The 25,309-nt window shown below is 43.5% G+C and overlaps 1 protein-coding gene and 2 pseudogenes across 1 annotated transcript; 2 read left to right on the top strand and 1 right to left on the bottom strand.

The window, feature by feature from the left end:
• Positions 1–1,941: 1,941 nt before the first annotated feature.
• Positions 1,942–4,761, bottom strand: LOC147426290 (putative flavin-containing monooxygenase 1). The gene is made up of 5 exons (XM_086498306.1): positions 4,100–4,761; positions 3,766–4,006; positions 3,081–3,265; positions 2,646–2,998; positions 1,942–2,536 (listed from the first exon to the last, which is right to left on the bottom strand). The coding sequence occupies exons 1-5, from the start codon at positions 4,598–4,600 to the stop codon at positions 2,200–2,202; spliced, it is 1,617 nt and encodes a 538-aa protein (XP_086354432.1). The 5' UTR covers positions 4,601–4,761; the 3' UTR covers positions 1,942–2,199.
• Positions 4,762–19,579: 14,818 nt separating this feature from the next.
• LOC147426289 (uncharacterized) lies at positions 19,580–20,826 on the top strand (annotated as a pseudogene).
• Positions 20,827–22,744: 1,918 nt separating this feature from the next.
• On the top strand, positions 22,745–23,598 carry LOC147426288 (uncharacterized; annotated as a pseudogene).
• Positions 23,599–25,309: the final 1,711 nt, after the last annotated feature.

Raw genomic sequence — 25,309 nt, 5'->3', positions numbered from 1 at the left:
CTCAAAAACTGATTGCAATTGTCAAAAAAGAATCTCTCTCTCTCTCTCTCTCTCTCTCTCAAGCTACGCCATTGCTTATTATATGTCACTCTCGATGCAGCTATGGCTACACGTGTTCCATTGAGCTGCTACAGCCTCTGACCCAGTGTTCGGGAAAAAATCATTTTCCAAACATACAAAGTTTAGAATTACGAGTATTTTTTAGGTCTTTACACTATTTCACTGTATTTTGCGGTGAAATTTCTCCCTTTCCCCTTTCTCTCAACCGGCATATTTGAAATTGAAAATGACATGCATGATATTAAGTTGAGACACAGTTTTCCCAAACACTGGGTCGACCTTTATGTGTGCTACATCCTGCTGGTGGCCTTTGCTTGGTACATTTGGCAACCAAGAGCTGGTTTTGTAATCCAATGATTCCTTTTGTGAATTTTCCAAGAGGAGATTTCAAAAATTAGGTTGTTTTTTCATTATTTTTCTCTATTTTGGGAAGAAAGGTTTCCTTTTCCCCTTGCCCCCAACCGGCATTTTTGAAATTGAAAACGACATGAAATTAAGCTAAGACTCCATGGTGGTGTTCGAAAAAAATCAATTTAAAAAACATACAAAATTTCCTTTAGGATACATTCAAAGATGAAATTTTGCAGACTAATCGGAATTTCTTGCAATTTATATCTATTTTCTTAAACTTTTCAAGCGGTTTTTCTCTTTCTCCCTCTCCCTTCAAACCGGCTCAAGGCTAAGTTGAGACACACTTTTCTTGAACACAGTTCCATGGCCACGAACTCTTGGGATGCACGAGGTGCCACAGTAGCTTCCCAAGTACATGCAACAAGTATATTAGGGGGGGGAGGAGAGAGAGAGATCGTGGTCTTACATGTCGTTCAAGGACTTCGTTACTAACTCTCTCTCTCTATCCCCCCCTCCCCAAACTGAATAGTTTCAAATCAACCCATTGGAGCTGATGGCGGAGATTAGCTTGCAAGAAAGCTTAATGAGGCACGTGGGCAGTACATGTACCCTTTCTTGGATGAATCTGTCTAAATCTATAATCTATAATATTATAAAAGGGAAAGGGACCCCCCCCCCCTTATGACACTTGGCATGATTTCCTTGCTCATGCCAGTGTCTCCTACAGTAGCAACAAGGCATGCGAACGGAGAGAGAGAGAGAGAGAGAGAGAGAGAGAGAGAGAGAGAGAGAGAGAGAGAGAGAGAGAGAGAGAGAGAGAGAGGCCAGTGTCTCCTGGAGCAACTACAAGGCGTGCGAATGGAGAGAGAGAGAGAGAGAGAGAGAGAGAGAGAGAGAGAGAGAGAGAGAGTGCTGCCGACTGTCCAGACTCAGGCATGCGAAAGAAAGAGAGAGAATTTGTCGCCGGCCACTATCCAGGCATGCAAGAGGGCAGCAAAGTCGAGATGGCTAGGCATAGGGGGGTGGGCAGTGTTCGGGAAAAATTATTTCTCCAAACAGAAATAATACTGGTGAGCAGCCTTTGGCAACCAGGCAAAGTTGTAGGCTTTGTGCAATTGAGGGACTGATTGAGGAACAATGCACACACACACACACACACACACACACACACACACACACACAGATTGATTCTAAGTAAGAGCAAGGGGTTTGAGGGTAAGAGAGGTCATGTCGGCGCCTTTTTACTATGCGTGATTAAGTTTGAACTCCAACATCCTGAACCGCTTGCAGCAAATGAAGCGACTGTAGCAAATGAAGCCCATGCAGCAATTTTTGACGAGCACGCTGAAGGTGATGGTTCATGTGTGGAAGAGATTCCCACACACTCAAACCCTCTTGCGCAACCAACAGATCAGAATTGCGCACACACACTAATCAAGGCCAAGGTGCCTACACAATTACTAGACCCATGTGCATGCAAAGTCGTGAGATTTATATAGACATCACCAACAATTACTACACATATGGGTAAACCAGGAAGTAAGTATTTCATTGTTGCGCGAAGGGTTGCTTAACATGACACACCGGCCAAAAAGAGCCGAGTACACACCCGGAGGGAGGGGGGAAGGGGGACGGGGGGACCAGATTCCGTTTAATGGAGATGGAAGGACATGCACGATATGCTACATCCTTCCACACCTGATGTCGTAGTATTTTCTCTCCTTTTTTATTACATAAATTAGTGACTACAGTAGCATCGAGGTGGTGGCCCGCGGTACAGGCACGGCATCAATCCTTGTAGTCCATGTTACCATACGGCGCAAAGAGCTCCTGGAGTAGGCTCTTCTTTCTTCTTGGGTTCCATCCCATGTCCTTGCACATCTCATCTGCAAGTCCCAGAATGGTGCTGTTTACACACGTCTTGTCGTTGGACGTCACGAATGGCTTGGTGTTGAGCAACCAGCGTTGTGCCTCCTTTTCCATCTTTTCTACGCTAGGGACTGCTACTTTTCCTGCAATCCAATGAGCAGTCCAGCGTGCACCCATTTCCGCCGTGAAGAGGTTAGAATAGCTCTCTTGAAACCCTAAAACAGCGAGATGAGGGACTCGGGGAGGCAGTACTCCGCTGCATTAGGCAAACATGCATTCACATCGCATCAACTACAAGCACGATTTTCTTACGTACGTACATAGCAAGACGAAGTGAAAGAAAGACAATTTACAGCCGAACACACCGGTATAGAGGAATGCTACCATCGCGCTGTTGAAGAAGATCATGAAAGCTCATACCCAACAAAGATTTGAGCTTCTCCTCACCCTCATACCCTGTGCAGAGCACAACCACATCGGCTTTTAACTTATCTCCAGAAGGGAGAACGATCCCGTCCTCAACAAACCCCCAGTGATCTGAGGTCCTTTGCAGCGTGATGTGGCCAGCCTTCGCTCTTTCAAAGAAGCGCTCTGGCAACAGTGTGAGCTTGCACGACTTGAGCTCCTCAAACACCTTCTGGGTTGGAACAAAGTCGTGCTCTACCAAGGGAAGGGTAGTGAGCAGGTAATGCTCCATTGCTTTGGAGATGGCCCAACGCTGAATTGCAAGTTGACAACTTAAGATTAACAAAGGAAAAAGAAGGACCTCTAATAATGAAAGGTAGCTCTGATAAGTATACCAGGGGAGACAATATTATTGCTGAGATGAGCCCGTGCAGAGTGTTCTTGTCAGTACCAGGCTGTGGAACCAATAGCTGTGAGACACGACTAGTCATGTACGCCATAGGTACTCCATAGAAATTGTGGTTGGCAATCACCCAGTGCGGTGTACGATACAATAGCATCGCCGGCTGTCCATCATCGCCTGTTTTCGCTCGCCAAAGAATCATTTCCAATCAGCATTTCAGTATCGATCATGTCTTATGCAGTGCTCGAAATTCCATGAGGTTTTTGGCTTAATTTTGAAGGTATTTTCTAAAAAATGCACTAAATCCCCCAAAATTTGTAGCTCTTTTCCTACCTCCAAATTTTATTTTCAAAGGTAAATTGCAAAATTTGAAGGTGGGATTACACAAAACCTCTTTTCTTTGTATCTAGAAAGGTGCTCGAAAAGCCTGGGTTTAAACTTTAGTGTAATCTTCCCTTCAGATTTGTTGGTGGAAACTATCTACAAATCCTCCCTTTTCAAATTGGCCTACGGAATTAATGCCACAGCCGTATTAGTGATGGCTATGAATTACCCCCCTTCTACCAACGTTCAAAGTTCAAACTCTATGAGTGACCTAGACTGTCTTTGTCATCCTTTCGGGAAAGGGTCCTAGAAGAAAGACCTCAAATAATGCGCTACTTCAGGAATGTATCTACCTCGGTTGCAGTTCGCCGCTTCCATGACAAGGTCCAGCGCGGACTTGCGAGAGCCGACCACGACCACTCGCTTGGCACTCAGCAGCTCCTTGGACGCCCCCTCATCCAGCTTGCTGTAATCAAGGGAATGCAGCACCTTCCCACCGAAGGCAGCCGGCCCTTTGGATTCAGGGAAACTAGGAAACTTGGGAACATCTCCGTAATGACCCACGGACATCACCAAATACTCGAAAAAGAGCCACTGCAGTGCCAAGTCAGAGAGCACTCGTCGTCAGTATGGTTGGCAACCGCAGTACAACACACTAACAATAACACACAACATACAGACTACTACCTCAGCATCAGACTGATCTCCACGGCGGACACAGACGGCCCAGTTGGCATTGGCCCTGATCTTTGGAGAGGCGGGAGTGGGTGGCCAGCGGTCCAGGCAGCAAACCTTCACAACGGTGCAGCCAAAGAGGATGCGCTCCAGGACGCGGAAATGGCGGGCGTAAGCGGTGAGGTAGTCCATGACTTGGAAATGGGTAGGGAGGCGCGGCGTACCCTTGGGCCACAAGTAGTCGGAGAATTGGAAGGCATCGCGAGGGGTCTGCAGCTTGGTGGAGGCGAACGTATTCCTCCACACGCCGCCTACCCCCTCCTGAGCTTCCAAAACCACGCACTCCACGCCATGCTGCACCAGGTGCTTGCAGGCGCAGAGGCCCGTGACTCCGGCCCCCACTATACACACGCTCGCGGCCATTACTACATACTCCGCTCCGACACGACTGGTTCCTTCCACACACGCCATATAGCCGGCTCTCTCGGACTCTGTAGCAGCGTAGGGTGCCATAGCCGCTGACAGCTGCAGAGAGAGTTGTGCTACTGCTGCGACAGCTATGAAGATTGTGGACCTAGCTGCTAAAGGCCACAATAAGTAATGGCGAGACTTTGAGCTGAAGAGTCTCAAGACGCTGTGCCTCGTTCTTGCGCGGAGAAATGAGAACCACGCCTCCGCGCATTCATGATATCCTTTCACCTGGGACGCAAACCCGAAAGTAAAATTTTCCAAATTTGTCGAAAGAACAAAGAGGGCGTTCGCGCGTGGGTGCATCACCGTCGACTCAACTCTAGTCCAACTTCTGCACTATATGTTGCCTGCGAAAAGCAGAGCATTTGTGCGCTATCTCCTTGTCACGACACAACCCGGCCAAAACAACAAAGAGCTCGTTCGCACGCTAGGAGTCCAACTCCTTCACTGTTCGCTGCCTCCAAAAAGCACAGCATTCGCCCACTCTTTCTTGCTCGCCACGTGGCAGAAACTTGATGGTTTACAACCGGTAATATGGATGCGCGCCACATGATCTTCATTTTTTTTTTGAATTTAAACTACATAAGGACGGATTGGCTATGCGAGTTTATGAACACCATGGTCCACATGCTCACATTATTGAGTTGCCGATAAACGATGCCAAAGAGTATTATTTTGGCAGAGTGGAGTAAAGCACATCCTCGTTCAATACTGCTCAATAACTATGCCGGATGCGAATCCATCCCACACCTGCTAGGTTGGGGTGAACCCAGCCCATGCGAATCCACCAAAAGTTTAGGACACTAGGGGTGTTCATCCCAAGTCTACATGATTGATAGAGCTCATGCACCATTGACTTCCCGTAGTGCCATTTAGTGGACTTTTGAATACTAGTAGGAGGTATACCCTCCAATGGGGCATCAGAGATTAAGTTACATAGTTTATGGGCTGACTATTCCAATTAATGTTTAAGCAGCTAAATAGGACAAGCCTTAGTTGTAAAAACTCCAAATGAAAAGGAGTCAAGAAGGAAATATTGATGTATATATATATATATATATATATATATATATATAGAGAGAGAGAGAGAGAGAGAGAGAGAGAGAGAGAGAGAGAGAGAGATGAAACAAGAGACACACCATGTACGCTACCAAAAACTGATTCGTATAGAGGACAAGATATATATATATATATATATATATATATATATATATATATATATATATATATATATATATATATATAGATGAGACCAATTTGAGAAGAGTGAGCCATATATTGCTCCGACACCCCCACTCAAAGAAAATATAAACCAACAATGATGATGTGAAAGTGCATTGTGTATCTATGTACAAATATACAAGTGACCAAGAGATCACAATGTGCAAATGTGAAGTGTGCACAATGCTTGGTACCTATATGATCACAATGTCATACGTACAAAGCTACCATAATATTAGAGAGGCTAATAAAAAAAGAGTGAGGCTAAAGCAACTGCGAGCTCCAAGGGTAAGAGGATGAAGTTTGACTCATTGAGGCCTTTGGTAAGAATATATGTAATCATTTGGTCACTTGGACAATGTTCAATCATGAGAGTGCTTTTTCGTACTTTGTATCGGACATAATGATAATGCACATGATTATGCTTTTGACTTGTTATATTGAAGGTAGTCTTTTGCAAGACTAATAGCACTCTGATTATCACCCTCATAAGGGCGTGGTAGAAAGAGGAGAATGACCAATATCGACCAGCATGTCATAAAATCTAATATCTAACTAAAATGATTTTCTCATATTAAACTGATCATTTAATGTGGGAGCATAAACGGGATCAAGGGTTAGGATATAGACATATGCTTATAGATCTATCTCAACACGGGGCCAATGGTAAAGGGGCTCAAATGAGAGATGGTCCGTCAAAGAACACGGCTAACCAATGGAGCTTAAAGGCCTTAGGGCTAGCTTCATTGAAGACCCCCAATTGTTAGTGTTAAAAGTCCTTTGACCTTATGTAAGCTAGGGTTGTGCTTGAGGTGGGAACCCGACCCAAGCTTAAGGTCCTCGAGGTGCTTGTCGTGCGTGCTTGATGACTAAGGTGCTTGTCGTGCTTGCTGACTAAGGTGCTTGAGGTGCTTGATGTGCTTGCTGACTAAGGTGCTTGAGGTGCTTGTCGTGCTTGCCGACTAGGGTGCTTGATGTGCTTGTGGGAACACCACCCAAGCTTGAGGTGCTTTGTCATGCTTGCTGATTAAGGTGCTTGAGGTAAGGTGTGCAGAAACAAAATCATCAATCCCTACAAGGAGGGAGCGATCCCTACAAGAGGGGGGAATGAGAGAGAACACACACACACACACACACACACACTCACACAAGGAAAGTTTTGTATAAAGAAATCAGAAGGAACACTTGTCAAGTTCCTCCTCATGTTGCCCTCATGGTGTGCCTAAAGCCTATAATTGGTTGGCCACCCAAGGGGTCCAATGATAAATTAGTAGATTTATTTAATTGTTTTTGCATTTATCAAGTCCTCTCTCTGAAAGGGGAAAGGGGGACACTTGTCTCAGACTAGTATGCTTGCTTGGTATGACTCTTGCTTGTGATTGGCCGGGCCTGAGGGGTCCAATGAGCTTCAAGCATGAGCTACAAGGGGGGGTCGACCAAAGCAAGTAGGGGGCATTCTTGAGGGGTATACTCTCCCACACAGACATACACACACACACACACACACTCATTGTGTGAAGTGCAAAGTACAAGAGCTCCCTCTCCTTCTCTAAGCAAGTAGAGAGGTTGAGAACCTACACCAACACTCTTAGCTATGGAATGAAAATCCAACCAAGAGCCATGCTTCAATGATTAAGCTTTCCATCTTCATTACTGTGCTATTATGTATGCTAGCAAGAAGAGTGATGATGAGTGAGGAACTAGTTCTTTCTCCTATGAAATATTTCTTCTTCCTCTTCCCTACCCTTATTCCCTGCTAGCTCTCTCCACCTTCGAAGGTGTTTAACGTCTCACTACAAGAGGTACTTCACATTAGCGACGCTCAAAAGTGACGGTGTCGCTATGAGCACCGCTATAGGCGTCGCTATTTTTTTTGTTGCATAGCGATGCCTATAGCGACGCCCATAGCGAAGCCGACAGGGGTTAAAAAAAAAATCGAGAGTGCCAAAAACTCAGATCTCAGATCTGAGTTTTTGGCGCTCAAGCGAAAGAGGTAAGCCGCGCTCTCCCTCTCCCTCTCTCTTTCTTCCACACACATACACACACACGCACACGCACACACACGCACAAGGAGAGCGAGGTATACTCCTTCCCTCTCCTCTCTCTCATGCCCCCTTCCCCTCTTTCTTTTTCTCTCCCTCTCTCTCTCTCTCTCACACACACACACACACATACATTGTGTCTTTGAAAGAGAGAGAGAGAGAGAGCACATGCATAAACAAAAAACACATACACACACACACATGCATAAGCAAAGAATACATACACACACATTGAGAGAGAGAGAGAGAATGAGAGATAAAGTAGAGAGAGAGAGAGATACATAAAACAAAGAGAAAGAGAGAGAGAGAGAGAGAGAGATAATAAAAAACCAAAGAGAGAGAGAGGGAGAGAAGAATGTAAGGGGAGAAAACAAAGAGAGAGAGAGAGAGAGAGAGAGAGAGGGAGAGATACAAAAAGTAGAGAAAATATGAAATGAAATGTTATATTAAGATTTAGGGTTAGGTTAGATTTAAAATTATATTTAATTAAAATTAAGTTAGATTAAGATCTAAGATTAAGCTAGATTACACTTACCTTATATTTAAAATTTATGCTAAATTTAAAATTAGGTTAGACTTAAGATTATGGTAAGATTTAAATTAGATTTGAAATTAGGTTAGATTACATTTAGATTTATGTTTATGTGGAGTTTATATTAGGTTAGATTTAGATTTACGTTAGATTAAGATTAGGTTAGATTTATGATTAGCTAGCTACGTTAGATTTAAGTTAGAGTACATTTAGGTTTAAGATTTAAGATTGGATTAGATTTAGGTTTATGTTGAGTTTAAGATTATATTAGATTTAGATTTGAGATTAAGACAAGATTTAAAATTAACTAGATTAGATTTAGATTTAAGTTAGATTACATTTAGGTTTAGGTTAGATTTAAGATTAGATTAGATTTAGGTTTATTTTGAGTTTAAGATTATATTAGATCTAGATTTATTTTTTATTTAAGATTAGATTAGATTTAGGTTAGATTGAAGAACATGTCAATGAAGGCTTGGTCCAAAGAGCAAACACTTGTTACACAACAATATATATATTCCCATCAGAATCTGACACCTATTAACTCACACACTAACCATATTCAATTAGCAGCAAATCACCATATGTTCAATTAGGTTAGATTTAAGACTAGATTTTGGTTTTAGTTTTTATATTAAAGTCTACCTTCGGGATTACGGTAAAAAAATTAGAGTTAGGCGAACGGTGATCCCTCTCTTCCTCTCTACGGATGCGACCTTAAGTTGGAAAGCTTTCAACGGCATGATACTCAGATTGGAGGCCAACATGTAATGTGCTAAGTAATCCCTCGAACAAAGATCTGCTATGACGAGATGTTAAGATGCTGTGAATTGCTATAGCTAGAGAAGAGGCAAAGGGGTTTTGTCCACTACATGCATTATCATGTAGACGTGGGTGCGTAGATTTCTCGTACCCAGAAACATAGGAATTGACTAATAAAGACAAGATTATAACCTGGTGATTCTGATCTCCATGCACCTCTAGACCGAGATGTGTGGGGATTGGACATGACTAGAGAATATGAGGTAGTTTGAAAAGAGAGAGAGAGAGAGAGAGAGAGAGAGAGAGAGAGAGAGAGAGAGAGAGAGAGAGAGAGAGAGATAAAAGACGGAGGATGCCAATACAAGATTAAATTTATGTCCAGGTTATAAGGTTTTTACCTTCATTATGAGTAGTGATGAGGATGTGGGGCCATCTAACTGAAACACCTATCTCTCAACAAGGATCTTATGTCCTTGTAATAAATGCAAGCATGTTGTACGACAGACAAGAAGTGTTTCTTTTCATCACGTTCACGAATTTGGCGAGTTTGATCCATCTATTATAGATCGAATGGTTGCCAATTATAACTCATCGGACTCTGACACTGGCCAACAGGCAGCAATCTTGCAACGCAATAGACGTGTTCGTAGGCGCTTTCGTCAAGCAACATACATGAGGCCAAAAGATGTAGCCTCTCACAGCTCGGAGGATGATCATGCAGACCACATTCCCAATGAGGCAATGTTTGATCCCGAGATCGATGAAATGATCGAGACGATCATGGATTCAGAAAGGCTTATCTATGATGATATGAAAAGTGAAGCCAATACACCATTGTATGATGGAGCACGTTGTCAGGCGTTTTTTGGAAAGTTTTTTTCGTGCTTTTCTTTCATGATTAGATATCGACGATCAGGTGTATCACTCCTCGATGGCTTCTCATTTTAACTTGGAGTAGTTTGTGTTAGGGAATTGCTTTCGTTGTCAAGTATTGATGGGTTTTTGATAGCATGCATTCACTAGTGTGTGTGATACTAATGCCATATGCCATGTCACACCTTTGTGGGTACATTAGCGGTTGGCTAATGCTTGTAAGCTCAATAATTATTAAAACTTCAGCTTTGACGAACAAAAGAGGACAGAAGGCAGTAGTAATGGGGGCTTGACAAGATGCTTTTGGAAAGGGGAGTGGTGGCGAGCAGAGAGAAAAAGGGAGAGATCTCTTTATGGGCATCAAGAAAGAGCCCTGCAAAAGGGCTGCAGAGTCGAGAGCTACACAAGGGTACGAGAAGAGGGTAGCATCTCGACGTGAGGTGTCCTCATTCGATGGGAGGGTGAGGAGCACTTATTCATTGATAGCCGAGAAGCCACCAGCTCGCCATATTGAGAAGGAGACGGAGCTCAAGAAGTGCCGATCGGTTCTGGTCTGCAAGTGGGGTTGAACTTGGAGAGAGCGGCCGAGTTGTATGAAAGAAGGTGGGTTAAGTTGCACAACAAAGAGAAAGGGAGCGCTCAAAGAAGCTCAAAGAGAGAGGACTCTCGAAGGGATCAACTTGAAGAGGAGGTGTGGATTCAGGTGGGTGGAAACCTAGCCAGTAGTGGAGAGCAAAGAGAGAGGCTAAGAGTGCCCAACTTGGGGAAGAGAGGACGCAATTCTACAGGTTTTGGTGGGCTGATCTCTTATCAAGATGTAAAAGAGTACTTCAGCCTGTGGTTATGAATGATGTATGCAGATATATGTGGTTTGGCCTTTGTCAAGTATTGTAATCTCATGCCGTGTAATCGAGTTGTTCTTGTGGAGCTTGGGGTGGGCATGAGCTTGTACACCCCCATGGCCAAGAACTTGAGTCAACGATTACAAGGCAGTCGTACGAGTTGAGATTGCAACTGTTTTGTTTGCATTCGTTGAAAGTTTAAACTAGCAGAGAAGCATTGCTATAGAGGTTCTTTGCTCTAGCTTTCTTCTGTCATCGTTTTGGTGCTCCCACGGAGGAGAAATCCTCGTGTGCTCTAATTTTAATGAAATTCGTATACCATGCAGACAGAAAATGTAAATGGGATGTGGGTCCTTATGGACAACCGCCTATGTATGTGCTATTTGTGGATAGTAAGTGAGGCGGTCGTTTAATTTGGATTGCAGCCTTTGTGAGGGTCGTTAGGTTTTTTGAAGTCGAGCACTGGGGGCCGGGTTACCCAGTGTGAGGTGGATTAGGTACTAGAGCGATCCATCGACATTCCTTGTAGTTTCGACGTCACATGTAAGTGTTTGTGTGGCAATCAAACATGGCAGACGAGTTTCCTAAGTTTCATGGATTGCCTAGTGAAAATGCACACTCTTTTATTGAGAAATTGGAAGTTACTTGCTTGCTTCGGGGCATATAGGATCCGGCTATACTGTTACGGCTGCTGCAATACAGTTTACAGGATGAAGCAAAAGCTTGGCTACAAAATTATGGAGAGGCGGCACAAGCACAAACGCCAGGGATTGTGTTGGACTATAATTATGTGAAGTTGGCATTTTTGGCACAATACAGGAATGTCGAAGCACCTGATGAAGTTTGGCATGAGATTTTGGGCTACAATCAGAGGGCTAATCAGAGTGTGGATGATTTTGTCATGCATTTTACCCGCCTTTGGGATAAATGGGCCCGAGCATTGGGAAATGAAACCCCTCCCGCCGTGTTAAAAAAGGACCGTTTTGTGGCAACCTTGAAGGAGAGTTTGAAGTTTAAAGTTTAGTTGAAGCCGCCTACCACTTTTGAAGAAGCAGTTGTAATTGCCAGGGGGAAAGAATGGAAAGCTCAAAGATTTAACGAGTATGGGAGAGTGGTCCATGGACAGGTTAATGGTGGCCAAAATGAGGAGATCCAGGTAGAGGCTCGAGTTCAACCTATGCGAAGGGCTGTAGACACTAAGCAATTGCAGCGTAATATGCAGGACATGATGACCATGATGCAGGAGTTACGGCTAAATGTCCTTGGAGGTGGTCGTGGTCGTGGCGGTGGTAGAGGGGTGGCCCAGCCATATGAATCTCAACCTAATGCCAATGCGGGTCGTGGACAAGGTGCTCCTCAGCCAGCAAGAAGGTTTATCCCTACTTGTTATAATTGTGGTGAACTGGGACATATCAGCACTCATTGTACAAAGCCAAAGAGGATGGGAGGTGATATGTACCCACTTCCCCAACAGGTTTGTGACAGGTCTAATGATTATGCCTTGGATATACGAGAGGATCGTGGTGCTGAACAAGAGAATCAAGCTTCAACATCTGGTGGTCACATGGGTATTGTGCAAGTGGAGAATAAAGAGGCAGATATGTTGCCATTAGGGAAGCGGGAAAGGCCACCAAATGGTGCTGGCCCTAGAAAGAAGAAAGGGAAGGAGAAAGAGGGTGAAGATGCAAAGACCAAGAAGAAAAGGAGACCTCGCAGGAAGTTTGAAGTGGCAAATTTGCCATTGGGAGAAGGTCAGACAGCTTATAGTCTCAAGGGGGATCTGATTGGGAGGAAAGTAAATTGTACTTTTGGACAGTTGATGAACATGGTACCCAAATTTAAGAGGCAGTGGAAGTCGTTAGTGAATCCTATTGAAAAAGAGCCGAAGCGTGGGCATGTCAGAGTGTTGTCTCTGGAAGAGTTACCTGAAATTTGTCCTGTGGTGAACGCTTGGCACAAAGGTGTGGGAATGGGAGAGGCCTACATTGATGGAGGTGCGCAAGTTTGTGTGATCACACAGTCATGTGTCGAGAGACTTGGCTTGGTCATGTCTGGAAGCTTTGCGTTTAGGATTCGAGTAGCAAACCATGCCAAAGTTAAGTGTTTGGGACTAGTCAAAGGTTTGGAGATTGAGGTTTTTAGTGTGAAAGTCATGGTGAACTTTCACGTTTTGCCGACACGTTTGGGATCTTTTCCTCTCATATTGGGACGACCTGGTTAAGAGTTGTTGGTGCTGTACAAGATTGGGGCAAGGGCACAATCGCTGTGTATAGCAAAAAGGAAGAGAAGAGGATGTTTGATATGATTACCAAACAGCCTCTGGCATTAGAAGAGGTGTCTGAAGATGATGAATCTGAAATCACCAGTGAGGGAAGTTCAGAGGATTCAGATTGTAGTGCTACTTTGAGTTCCAGTGACGAGGGTGAAGTGTCCTTTTTATTACTAAATGAAGAGGAGAAATAAGATGGTGAAGTGTTGCAGATTTCAGAGGATATAAATGCGTCAAGTCGCTTGGAGTAGCTTGAAGAGTTAATGCAGCCCAAGTAGGAGCTATTAGTGAAGAAAGGAATTGTTCAAAATATGATAAGTACATATTTGTCACAAAAAGAAAGGGCAGAATACCTGAAGATGTTGGACAAGTTTCCAAATCTTTTCATTACATCATATCAAGAAATAAGGGGTTTTTTCAGGGCCCTAGTGAAGATTGAGTTGATAGAAGGAGAAAAGCCAGTGAGACAGAAACTAAGAAGAATGGGTAAGGAGCAAATGAATGCTTTAAAAGAAGAAGTGGATAAGCTTTTGAATGCGGGGTTTATTGTTCCAGTAGATAATGATGAGTGGGTCAGCCCTGTAGTGGTCACTCCCAAGAAGGATGGGTGTTGGATAGTTTTTCGGGGCCCCAGTGAAGATTGAGTTGATAGAAGGAGCAAAGCCAGTAAGACAGAAACTAAGAAGAATGGGTAAGGAGCAAATGAATGCTTTAAAAGAACAAGTGGATAAGCTTTTGAATGCAGGGTTTATTGTTCCAGTAGATAATGCTGAGTGGGTCAGCCCTGTAGTGGTCACTCCCAAGAAGGATGGGCGTTGGAGAGTTTGTGTTGATTATAAGCCGTTAAATGAAGTGACCAAAAGGGATCCTGATACAGTAGCTGGTTTTGAAAGGTATAGCGTCTGTGATGGTTATTCAGGATACTTTCAGCTTATCCTTGCCCCTGAAGATCAAAAGAAGACTACTTTTATCACTCCGTGGGGTTGTTTTTACTTTCTTTGCCTTCCCTTTGGGTTGACAAATGGGCCTGGGGCTTTTGAGAGAAAGGTAGATTGGGTTCTTACCCCATTCCTTGGGAAGTTTGTCAAGGGGTTCATAGATGATTTTTGTGTGTACAGCTCATTCAAGGAGCATGTTCAAAAGCTTGAGATGACTTTTGCAAGGTATGATGAATGTGGGGGTCAGTTAAACCCTAAAAAATGTCATTTGGCACAGCCAAGGGTGAAGCTTCTTGGGCATATGATCTCTGAAAATGGAATTGAAGCAGATCTAGGGAAAGTAGTAGCTTTGCTAATGCTGTCATCCCCAAAGGATACAAGACAATTGGCTACTTTCATTCAAAAGGTCAAATATTTGTCTCGTTTCATAGCTTTGGTATCACAGCTATTGTATCCTTTGCAGTAAGTGGTCAAAATTGATCCTTTGGAGTGGACACGTGACTGTGAGGATGTTTTTGACAAAGTTAAAGAAGTTTTGAGCACCTTACCTGTTATGCAGGCCCCTGATTGGGAGAAGGAGTTTTATGTTAACCCATCAGTTGGAGAAGATGCTATTGGGGCTATGTTGTTGCAAAGAGGGAAAGAGTCTCAGTATATGAAGCCTGTTTATTATGCTAGCAGGGTGAAAACTCCTCATGAAAGAGAGTACTCAGAGGTTGGATTGGTGATGATTAGCATGGTCTATGCGTGTAGACGGTTTAGACATTATTTGTTGCAGAAACCGTTCACCTTTCTCACCAGTTTTTCATTGCTTCCTCAATTGTTCAATAACTCAAATATATCAAAGGCAATGATGAAATGGATTATTCAGCTGCAAGAGTTCCAATTCACTTTTCTAGTGGAAGAGAGTACTCAGGCTACTTTGACAGACTTACTCACTTATAAACAGACTCCTGTTTTGGTTAAAGAGGAGGTGGTTCAAAGGAAGAAACTAGAAACCCTTGCCATATCAAATGCTTCACTGCTACATTTTGATGGCTCTTATCGAAGAAGTCATGATGCTGCTTCTGGTGGGGTTCTTATTTATGATGCGCAGGGAAATCTTGTGAGGAAGCAACGGTTAAAACTCAATGCGAAGAGTAATAATGAAGCGGAGTATATGGCTCTTGAAGGCGGGTTGCACATTTGTCTACAATTGGGAATCAAACGTTTGCAAATCAAAGGTGATGCGTTGTTAGTGGTAAAGCAGGTGTTGGGAGTATGGAAGAATAAGAATCCTAAACTGAAGAATCTATGCTTCAAAGTGAAATCGCTACTCAAAAATTTTGAGGCATGGAGCTTGCAGCATGTTGAAAGGACTCAAAATGAATAAGCGCATGAGGCCGCGGAAGAAATGATTACTTGTGTATTTGTGTTGAAAGCGGATGCCCCTTTGTATCATGGAAGAGAGGTGTTGTCAAAAAAGGTGGATTTCTTATTGACCGGTCTCTTGCCTGAAGATTTGCCTTCATCTAAAAAGTATGCTTTTATGAGAAGAGCAAGGAAGTACAAAATGATTGGTGATATGCTTTACATGAAAGGAAGTGATCTGGTGTTGCGTCATGTGCCTTGGAAGGAGGAGATTTACAAAATTTTAGAAGAAAACCATGAAGGGTGTTGCGGAGGTCATTTTGCTATGAAGATTATGCTTCACAAGAGCTTGCAAGAAGGCTATGTTTGGCCTAGTATTCAACCGGATGTCAATCACTGGTGTAAATCTTGCTTGTCTTGTCAAAAGAGGGGAAAAGGGTTCTTAAAACCGAGCTACGTAAGACAATCCTAGCTAATGAGGTGTTTGAAAAATGAGGCCTCGATGCTATTGGGCCATTACCCACTATAAGTAAGAGGAATGTGTATATTTTGACAGCGGTGGATTATTTATCACGTTGGGCAGAGGCCAAGGCTGTCAAACAAATTACCAGCAAGGAGATGGGAAAATTCGTGTACGAGCACATATGTTGCAAGTTCGGGGTGCCATTGGAGTTACTGTCTCATAGCGGGCCAGGGTTTAGAGGTGAAATGTTCGATTTCTTATGCAAGAAGCTTGGCATAGAGCATAAATACAGCACCCCTTATTATCCACAATGCAATGGACTTAATGAGAGGTTTAATGGAGAATTGGTGAAGATTTTGACAAAAATGAATTTAACACATGCCAAAACTTGGGACTCAGAGTTGCCTTGTGCGTTATGGGCATATAGAACGGCAATCAAAACTAGCACAGGATTCTCACCATATCACTTGGTTTATGGCAAAGAAGCCTTGATGCCTATTGAGGTGGAAATCCCTGCACTCAAGTTTTTATCATTGCAAGATGAAGAGAAACAAGATGCTTGGCAACAAAGGTTATTGGATTTACAATGTTTGCAGCTAGACAGGCTTTTGGCCTTGGATTACTATCAAGAAACATGTAAAAAGGCCCAGAAAAGAGCTAATGAATGCATGGAAGATAAGGGAATTGAGAAAAGAGATCTTGTTTTGCGATACAATAGTGAATTGGACCACACTTTCCAAAAGAAGTTTCAGATCAAGTGGGAGGTTCCTCTTACTGTTGTAAACAACTTTGATAATGGGACATATCAGCTGGCTGATTTAGATGGTACACTACATAGCTACCGTGTTAATGGTTATAGACTTAAGAAGTATTTAGCACGGTTGATGACTATTGTCACAGATGAGATGCTATCAATGGAAACAAAGAATGTGAATGCGCCACAGAATGTGGACTAGGTTTCTGGGGACGAGCTGTAGCAATTGTTCACCCTAGGGACCTCTGCATGTATATATATGTACATAGTGCTTCCAGCTTTGAAAGTGTCCGTGTAAAAAACCCTGTACAAAGGCTTGGTTTTGGTCAATCTTGAATGCTGATGTTTTGGGTTGTTTGAGACTCCAAAATATGGTTTTTAATAAGGGTTTTCAGCCGTGCTTAACAGCTTGTGAATCGGACTTGTACATCATGAATTATGAGCATCCGAAGCGGGCGGTGTCAACTTAGAAGGTCTAAGATTAGAAATGCTGAAGTTTTATATTTCTCGAGATAGCCGAGGTGATGGGCTTCGAGCCGTGTGTTATGGTGCGTCATTCCGTGACCGGAGCAGTAAGGTATACCTCGGGGAAAATTGTCCGAGAAGTCCCCTCATGCTTTGGGAGAAGCTGAAAATTTTTCAGAAGTTGGGAAGGTGGGAGGATGGTGCCAAGTGGCAATGGAGTAATCCCACATGGGGGGGAGAAAGTGGAAATTGGAGGGTATACGGGGGGGAGTGGGTACCCCCTAAGGGTGTATCAAAGGAGCTAATGGAGCTTCTTGGCCTTGCTTGTGAGGGCTTGTGGACTTTGGGGGAGAGAGGGGGTGCCATTTTCAGTCCACACCAAATGACCATTCACCTGGACATTTTTGTGGTAGAATGGACATCCCCTTTCCCCACTTGCCTTGGTCAAAACGTGGCCGACAGCTCATTTTTGACCCAAAAAAGACCAAAATTGGACCAATTAAAAGGTGCCCAAGGAGAGAACCATGTTGGCTAAGAAGAGAGAGAAAATACCTTGGGATAAGAGCCAAAAAAAATTCCCCTTTTAATAGCTGCAAGTCCCTGCACACCTTTTTTCCTAACAGAGATTAGCTTTTTTGGAGCTTTTGCATTGAGAGAGACCCCATCTTCGAAAGCTTGTAATTCTCTCGTCTGGTGCCGGAATTAAGCATATGGATACTCTACGGAGGTCTACACAACACAAGATTCGTCATTATTGTCTTGGTTTTCATCAATTTTAATCATGGTTCGGGTTAGGGCTGTTTTGCACCCGACTCTACAGGTGCTCGACATAGGTGTTTTCTGCATCTTTGTGGTGTTTCTTTCCGATGGTGTGGTGTGTGCAAGGCTATAGGGGTTCTCATTTTCCTTCTTGTTTGCACGGTGACATCGTTTTGGTGCCCCTCACTGAGGATCTCTTGATTCAAGTACCTTCAGTTGCCAAGTGGTGAGCAAATAAAGTTGCAAAGATGATTGTCCTCGATGACATGCTCATCAGAATGAATGATAGGATGGGAAAATTGCGGTTGCAAGATCTTAAAGACCTGGATATGCATTAGTGGAGGTTTCACAGTCTAAAGCAGGAGATGGAAGTTCTTGAGAATGTACTCCTTGATGCGGAAACGGAAACGTTTTTGTTCATTGGCACTCTTCCAGGGCTCTTGGGCATTGAGGTTGCTTGCACATATTTGTTGGGTGTGAAGAGCATTGTTGACTTCTTGAAGCAGAATAGATGCGTTAAGCATGTAGATCAGTCTTGTGATTATTTGTGGGCTACACATGAGAGCTCCTCTGTTCCTTATGATGATTTTAGTAGTGCTGGTGAGGTTGAGTCAGATACTTATCATATGAGGTTTTTTCTCTTGATGATGTAAACCTTCATGAGGAGTCAATTGCAAGAATTAGTATGAAAGAGGAAAGCCTTGCGTGCATGTATGGAAATGAGGGCAATGATGTGGTTAGTTTGGATCCATGTTTGGCTGATTGTAAAGATGAGGGCTTGTCGAGCTCTGTCTACTAGAGTTATTTACCTTTGGATGATTTTGGTTGTGTTGTCGATGACATGCATGTTGACATTTTGGACGATGTCTTCTTTCCTCAGTCTGATGCGTTGTCTTGGTATCCAGATGACTTGTGGGTGTGTGGGCCCATTTGGGATGCTGATCTGGGTAGTGATCATGTTTGTGACACTGAGTTTCCTACAGGTGATTCTCTTGATTGTGATCAAAGGGTAGCATGCAGCCAAAGACATGATTATGGGACTTGTGTAGCTGATGATGATGATCTGGATGACTGGGGATTTGATGAGCCAGATGTTGTCATGGATGAAGTACTGCTTGTTAATGTTGAGAAAGCTCAAAAGCGGATTTCCGTTATGCGGGAATATCGGTCTCTTTCTAATGAGAATGCTAATATGGAGAAGCATGGCGATGCCATGCATGGTAGCTGGACAACTTCAGTTACTTTCGATGTATTTGATGGAAGTTTGAACGATGTTGTCCCTCTACTTGGTTTTGATGTAAAGTGTTCAGTCTATATAATGGGAAATTGTGTCTTGCTGATTGGTAAGTTTTGCTACACTGTGTGGGATCCTGGTGGCAATCTGCAATTGTTTCAAGAGGGTTTGAGCTTCCCTTTTGATCCAAGAGGTCCATGATACTGAATAATTTGTTTGTACAGTGTACAAAGTTTGTATTGAGGTTTTTGAGTTGAGTTTTTTCATTGACCAGTGATTGCGGCCTCGCATGATTAGATACAACTATTTCTGTGCAGCTTAATGGAGATGGGTCAAAACCACTGGACATTATATTTTTAACAGCTTTTGTTGCCTTCTATAGTAATTGTGGGGCTCTTGTTAAGGTAGAGAGGACTTTACATGTGCTTCCTCTTTGGAATTACATATCCTCGACAGCTCTTATTAGAAGCTACATTGGGCAAGGGCTTGCTAAGGAGGTCTTCATGATGTAAAGAATATGTTTAGCAGAGTTGAAGAAATGGATGCATTTTCATGGTTTGTTTTGATGTTTGCATATGTACAACATGACCTGAGCAAGATGGCAATCCCACTTCATCATCAGAGTTACAAGAGGGAGTCCTCCATAGTTTTGGGGATCACACAGGAGGGTTTCACTATGATGTGGACATTGAACACTCTAAGCACGGCTTTCATTTTGGAGATAAAGGGGTACCCTCCGTGGCTAGTTTACAAGGAAGAATGAATCTCTGCTCTCACATTGGTAGGGCTAGGCCAAAGAGAAGAAGGCAGTGCTACAGAGTCTTGGCAGTGTTGGTTGATGCGTCAATTGAAGCTCTATTAGAGAATAAGGAAGTTTCTATTTTGTGGTTTAAGAAGGACCTACGGTTGATGACGATGTAGGTCTCTCCTTAGCTGCGACCTACCAGGCCCTCCTTCCAGTTGACATCTTCGATCCATACCTGCTTCGTGGTTGGTCACTTGAGATGCTTGAGGAGTTAGTGGCAGCTGTAGCTAAATTGAAGCTTGTTTTGCAAGGGGTAGGTTCAGATTTAATAATGACGAGTGGAAATTTTGAAGCTGAACTTATTACCTTCGCAGGAGAGGTAAGTGCCACATCCATCATTGTTAATGAAGAAATGGAACATGAGTGGCAGGACGCTGTATTTTCTATTGCGGATGACCGTATGAAAGACAATGGAAAGGGTTGCTTGCAAATGTTGGCTGGAGCTAGTAAGGAGGATAGTAGCATGAGATGCTGGCCTGTTCGAACATGGTCTTGGCGAAGCTTGCTCGTTGAGTACATAACAGTGGGAGAGCATGGTTTGCTAGTAAGCACTGAGGAGCTTTGAACGCATGAAATGTGAGCATATTTTCCTGAGGTAGTGACTTTGGTTTGAATCTTGAAATCGTGTGGCATTGTAGGAGCAACTGAAAAGCGTGTAGAAATTCATACTGATCAGATAGGGCTTCTGGGTGCTGATACCATGCTAAGTAGTGTTTTGTTGGACATGTCTACCAAATGTGGTTTACTTGTGAAGGCACAAGAGTGTTTGACAAGCTTTCTATTAAGAATGTAGTGTCTTGAGTGTTCTCATCATAGGGTATTCTGAGAATGGCCATGCTAAGGAAGCACTCGACTGTTTCGAACTCATTACGCAGCAAGGTGTTACTCTTAATGCAGCCACTTTTGCTTGCATCTTTAAAGCCTGTTATAGCATAAGAGATGCAGAGAAAGGCAGTTAAATGCATGAGTATATTATCAAGAATGGCATGTTGATGAAAGAGAATTTCATTTGTAGTGCATTGGGAGTTCTTGCTGCTGAGCATGAATGTTCTTCTCTCTCTCTCTCTCTCTCTCTCTCTCTCTCTCTCTCTTCTCTCTCTCTCTCTCTCTCTCTCTCTCTCTCTCTCTTCTCTCTCTCTCTCTCTCTCCATCTTCGAAAGCTTGTAATTCTCTCGTCTGGTGCCAGAATTAAGAATATGGATACTATACGGAGGTCTACACGACACAAGATTCATCTTTATGGTCTTGGTTTTCATCAATTTTAATCGTGGTTCGGGTTAGAGCTGTTTTCTACCCGACTCTACAGGTGTTCGACATAGGTGTTTTCCGCAGCTTTGTGGTGTTTCTTTCCAACGGTGTGGTGTGTGCAAGGCTATAGGGGTTCTCATTTTCCTTCTTGTTTGAACGGTGACATTGTTTTGGTGCCCCTCACTGAGGATCTCTTGATTCAAGTACCTTCAGTTGGCAAGTGGTGAGCAAATAAAGTTGCAAAGATGATTGTCCTCGATGACATGCTCATCAAAATGAATGATAGGATGGGAAAATTGCGGCTGCAAGATCTTAAAGACCTGGATATGCATTAGTGGAGGTTTCACAGTCGGAAGCAGGAGATGGAAGTTCTTGAGAATGTAGTGCTTGATGCGGAAACGGAAACGTTTTTGTTCATTGGCACTCTTCCAGGGCTCTTGGGCATTGAGGTTGCTTGCACATATTTGTTGGGTGTGAAGAGCATTGTTGACTTCTTGAAGCAGAACAGATGCGTTAAGCATGTAGATCAGTCTTGTGATTCTTTGTGGGCTACACATGAGAGCTCCTCTGTTCCTTATGATGATTTTAGTAGTGCTGGTGAGGTTGAGTCAGATACTTATCATATGAGGTTTTTTCTCTTGATGATGTAAACCTTCATGAGGAGTCAATTGCAAGAATTAGTATGAAAGAGGAAAGCCTTGCGTGCATGTATGGCAATGAGGGCAATGATGTGGTTAGTTTGGATCCATGTTTGGCTGATTGTAAAGACGAGAGCTTGTCGAGCTCTGTCTACTAGAGTTATTTACCTTTGGATGATTTTGGTTGTGTTGTCGATGACATGTTTGTGACACTGAGTTGCCTACAACTGATTCTCTTGATTGTGATCAAAGGCTAGCATGCAGCCAAAGAGATGATTATGGGACTTGTGTAGCTGATGATGACGATCTGGATGACTGGGGATTTGATGAGCCAGATGTTGTCATGGATGAAGTACTGCTTGTTCATGTGGATAAAGCTCAAAAGCGGATTTCCGTTATGCGGGAATGTCGGTCTCTTTCTAATGAGAATGCTAATATGGAGAAGCATGCCGATGCCATGCATGGTAGCTCGACAACTTCAATTACTTTCGATGTATTTGATGGAAGTTTGAAGGATGTTGTCCCTCTACTTGGTTTTGATGTAAAGTGTTCAGTCTATATAATGGGAAATTGTGTCTTGCTGATTGACAAGTTTTGCTACACTGTGTGGGATCCTGGTGGCAATCTGCAATTGTTTCGAGAGGCTTTAAACTTCCCTTTTGATCCAGGAGGTCCATGATACTGAATAATTTGTTTGTACAGTGTACAAAGTTTTTATTGAGGTGTTTGAATGAGTTTTTTCATTGACTAGTGATTGCCTCGCATGAATAGGTACAACTATTTCTGTGCAGCTTAATGGAGATGGGTCAAAACCACTGGACATTATATTTTTAACAGCTTTTGTTGCCTTCTATAGTAAGTGTGGGGCTCTTGTTAAGGTAGAGAGGACTTTTCATGTGGTTCCTCTTCTGAATTACATATCCTCGACAGCTCTAATTAGAAGCTACATTGGGCAAGGGCTTGCTAAGGAGGTCTTCATGTTGTAAAGAACATGTTTAGCAGAGTTGAAGAAAGGGACGCATTTTCATGGTCTGTTTTGATGTTTGCATATGTACAGCATGACATGAGAAAGATGGCAATCCCACTTTATCATCAGAGTTACAAGAGGGAGTCCTCCATAGTTTTGGGGATCACACAGGAGTGTTTCACTATGATGTGGACATTGAACACTCTAAGCACGGGTTTCATTTTGGATATAAAGGGGTACCCTCCGTGACCAGTTTATAGGGAAGAATGAATCTCTGCTCTCACATTGGCAGGGGTAGGCCAAAGAGAAGAAGGCAGTGCTACAAAGTCTTGGCAGTGTTGGTTGATGCGTCAATTGAAGCTCAATTAGAGAATAAGGAAGTTGCTATTTTGTGGTTTAAGAAGGACCTACGGCTTGATGACCATGTAGGCCTCTCCTTAGCTGCAGCCTACCAGGCCCTCCTTCCAGTTTACATCTTCAATCCATACCTGCTTCGTGGTTGGTCACTTGAGATGCTTGAGGAGTTAGTGGCAGCTGTAGCTGAATTGAAGCTTGTTTTGCAAGGGATAGGTTCAGATTTAATAATCACGAGTGGAATTGTGGAAGCTGGACTTATTTCCTTGGCAGGAGAGGTAAGTGCCACATCCATCATTGTTAACGAATAAATGGAACATGAGTGGTAGGAAGCTGTATTTTCTATTGCGAATGACCGTATGAAAGACAATGGAAAGGGTTTCTTGCAAATGTTGGTTGCAGCTAGTAAGGAGGATAGTAGCATGAGAGGCTCGCCTGTTCGAACATGGTCTTGGCGAAGCTTCCTCATTGAGTACATAAAAGAGGGCGGGCATGGTTTGCCAGTAAGCACTGAGGAGCTTTGAACGCATGAAATGTGAGCAGATTTTCTTGAGGCAGTGACTTTGGTTTGAATCTGGAAATCGTGTGGCACTGTAGGAGCAACTGAAAAGGGGTGTAGAAATTCATAGTGAAATTGATCAGATAGGCTGCTGGGTGCTGATACCATGCTAAGTAGTGTTTTGGTGGACATGTCTACCAAATGCGGTTTACTTGTGAAGGCACAAGAGGTGTTTGACAAGCTTTCTGCTAAGAATGTAGTGTCTTGAAGTGTTCTCATCATAGGGTATTCTGAGAATGGCCATGCGAAGGAAGCACTCAACTGCTTCGAACGCATTAGGCAGCAAGGTGTTACTCTTAATGCAGCCACTTTTGCTTGCATCTTTAAAGCCTGTTATAGCATAAGATATGCAGAGAAAGGCAGATAAATGCATGAGCATATTATCAAGAATGGCCTATTGCTGAAAGAGAATTTCATTTGTAGTGCATTGGGAGTTCTTGCTGCTGAGCATGAATGCTCTAGCAGACTCGGGGTTTGGCAAGCTATGTCAGGCGTTTTTTGGAAAGTTTTTTCCGTGATTTTCTTTCATGATTAGATATCGAGGATCAGGTGTATCACTGCTCGATGGCTTCTCATTTTAACTTGGAGTAGTTGCTGTTAGGGAATTGCTTTCATTGTCAAGTATTGATGGGTTTTTGATAGCATGCATTCACTAGTGTGTGTGATACTAATGCCATATGCCCTGTCACACCTTTGTGAGTACATTAGCGGTTGGCTAATGCTTGTAAGCTCAATAATTATTAAAACATCAGCTTTGACGAACAAAAGAGGAAAGAAGGCAGTAGTAACGGGGGCTTGAGAGGATGCTTTTGGAAAGGGGAGTGGTGGCGAGCAGAGAGAAAAAGGGAGAGATCTCTTTATGGGCATCAAGAAAGAGCCCTGCAAAAGGGCTGCAGAATCGAGAGCTACACAAGGGTGCGACAAGAGGGCAGCATCTCGACGTGAGGTGTGCTCATTCGATGGGAGGGTGAGGAGCACTTTTTCATTAAGATAGCCGAGAAGCCACCAGCTCGCCATATTGAGAAGGAGACGGAGCTCAAGAAGTGTCGATCAGTTCTCGTCTGGAAGTGGGGTTGAACTTGGAGAGAGAGGACGAGTTGTATGAAAGAAGGTGGGCTGAGTTACACGACAAAGAGAAAGGGAGCGCTTAGAGAAGATCAAAGAGAGAGGACTCTCGAAGGGATCAACTTGAAGAGGAGGTGTGGATTCAGGTGGGTGCAAAAAGGCCGCTCAGGGCATCCAGCAACTTGGAGAAATAAGGGAGGGGCTGCCAAGGGCTACCCTGGAGAGGCTTGGAAGAGGTATACCATATGTAGGGCATGGAGGGGGCTGCAGGTACAAGAACGGTAACCACTGGGTAGCCCTGTAAGGGCTATGAGGCAGCTCATGAGTAATCAAGAAGGGGTCCTTGAGAAGAATGATCTGTTAGAGGAGGAGTGGGAGGAAGTGCGAGCTTGAGAGAGGGCTGGGGTACAAAGCTGAGAGTAGCTAGAAGGAGCCACAACCAAAAGCAGGCCGAGCAGGACCACTTGGGACTGGGGAGCAGGTAGGTCAAAAGGCCCAACCCAGGAAATAGCCTGACTTGCAGGTGAAACAAACTCTACTACAGTCTGTGGGAGGACATCGAAGGGGTAGAAGGCGGCATACAGAGGACCTGAGGAGAGGTGGAAACCTGG

Source organism: Adiantum capillus-veneris, chromosome 24 (genome assembly GCF_014529385.1).
Source record: "Adiantum capillus-veneris isolate H3 chromosome 24, ASM1452938v2, whole genome shotgun sequence".
NCBI classification, from domain to species: Eukaryota; Viridiplantae; Streptophyta; class Polypodiopsida; order Polypodiales; family Pteridaceae; genus Adiantum; species Adiantum capillus-veneris.
The sequence above is the reverse complement of the archived record's forward strand: the minus strand, read 5'-3'. Positions and strand labels throughout refer to the sequence as shown.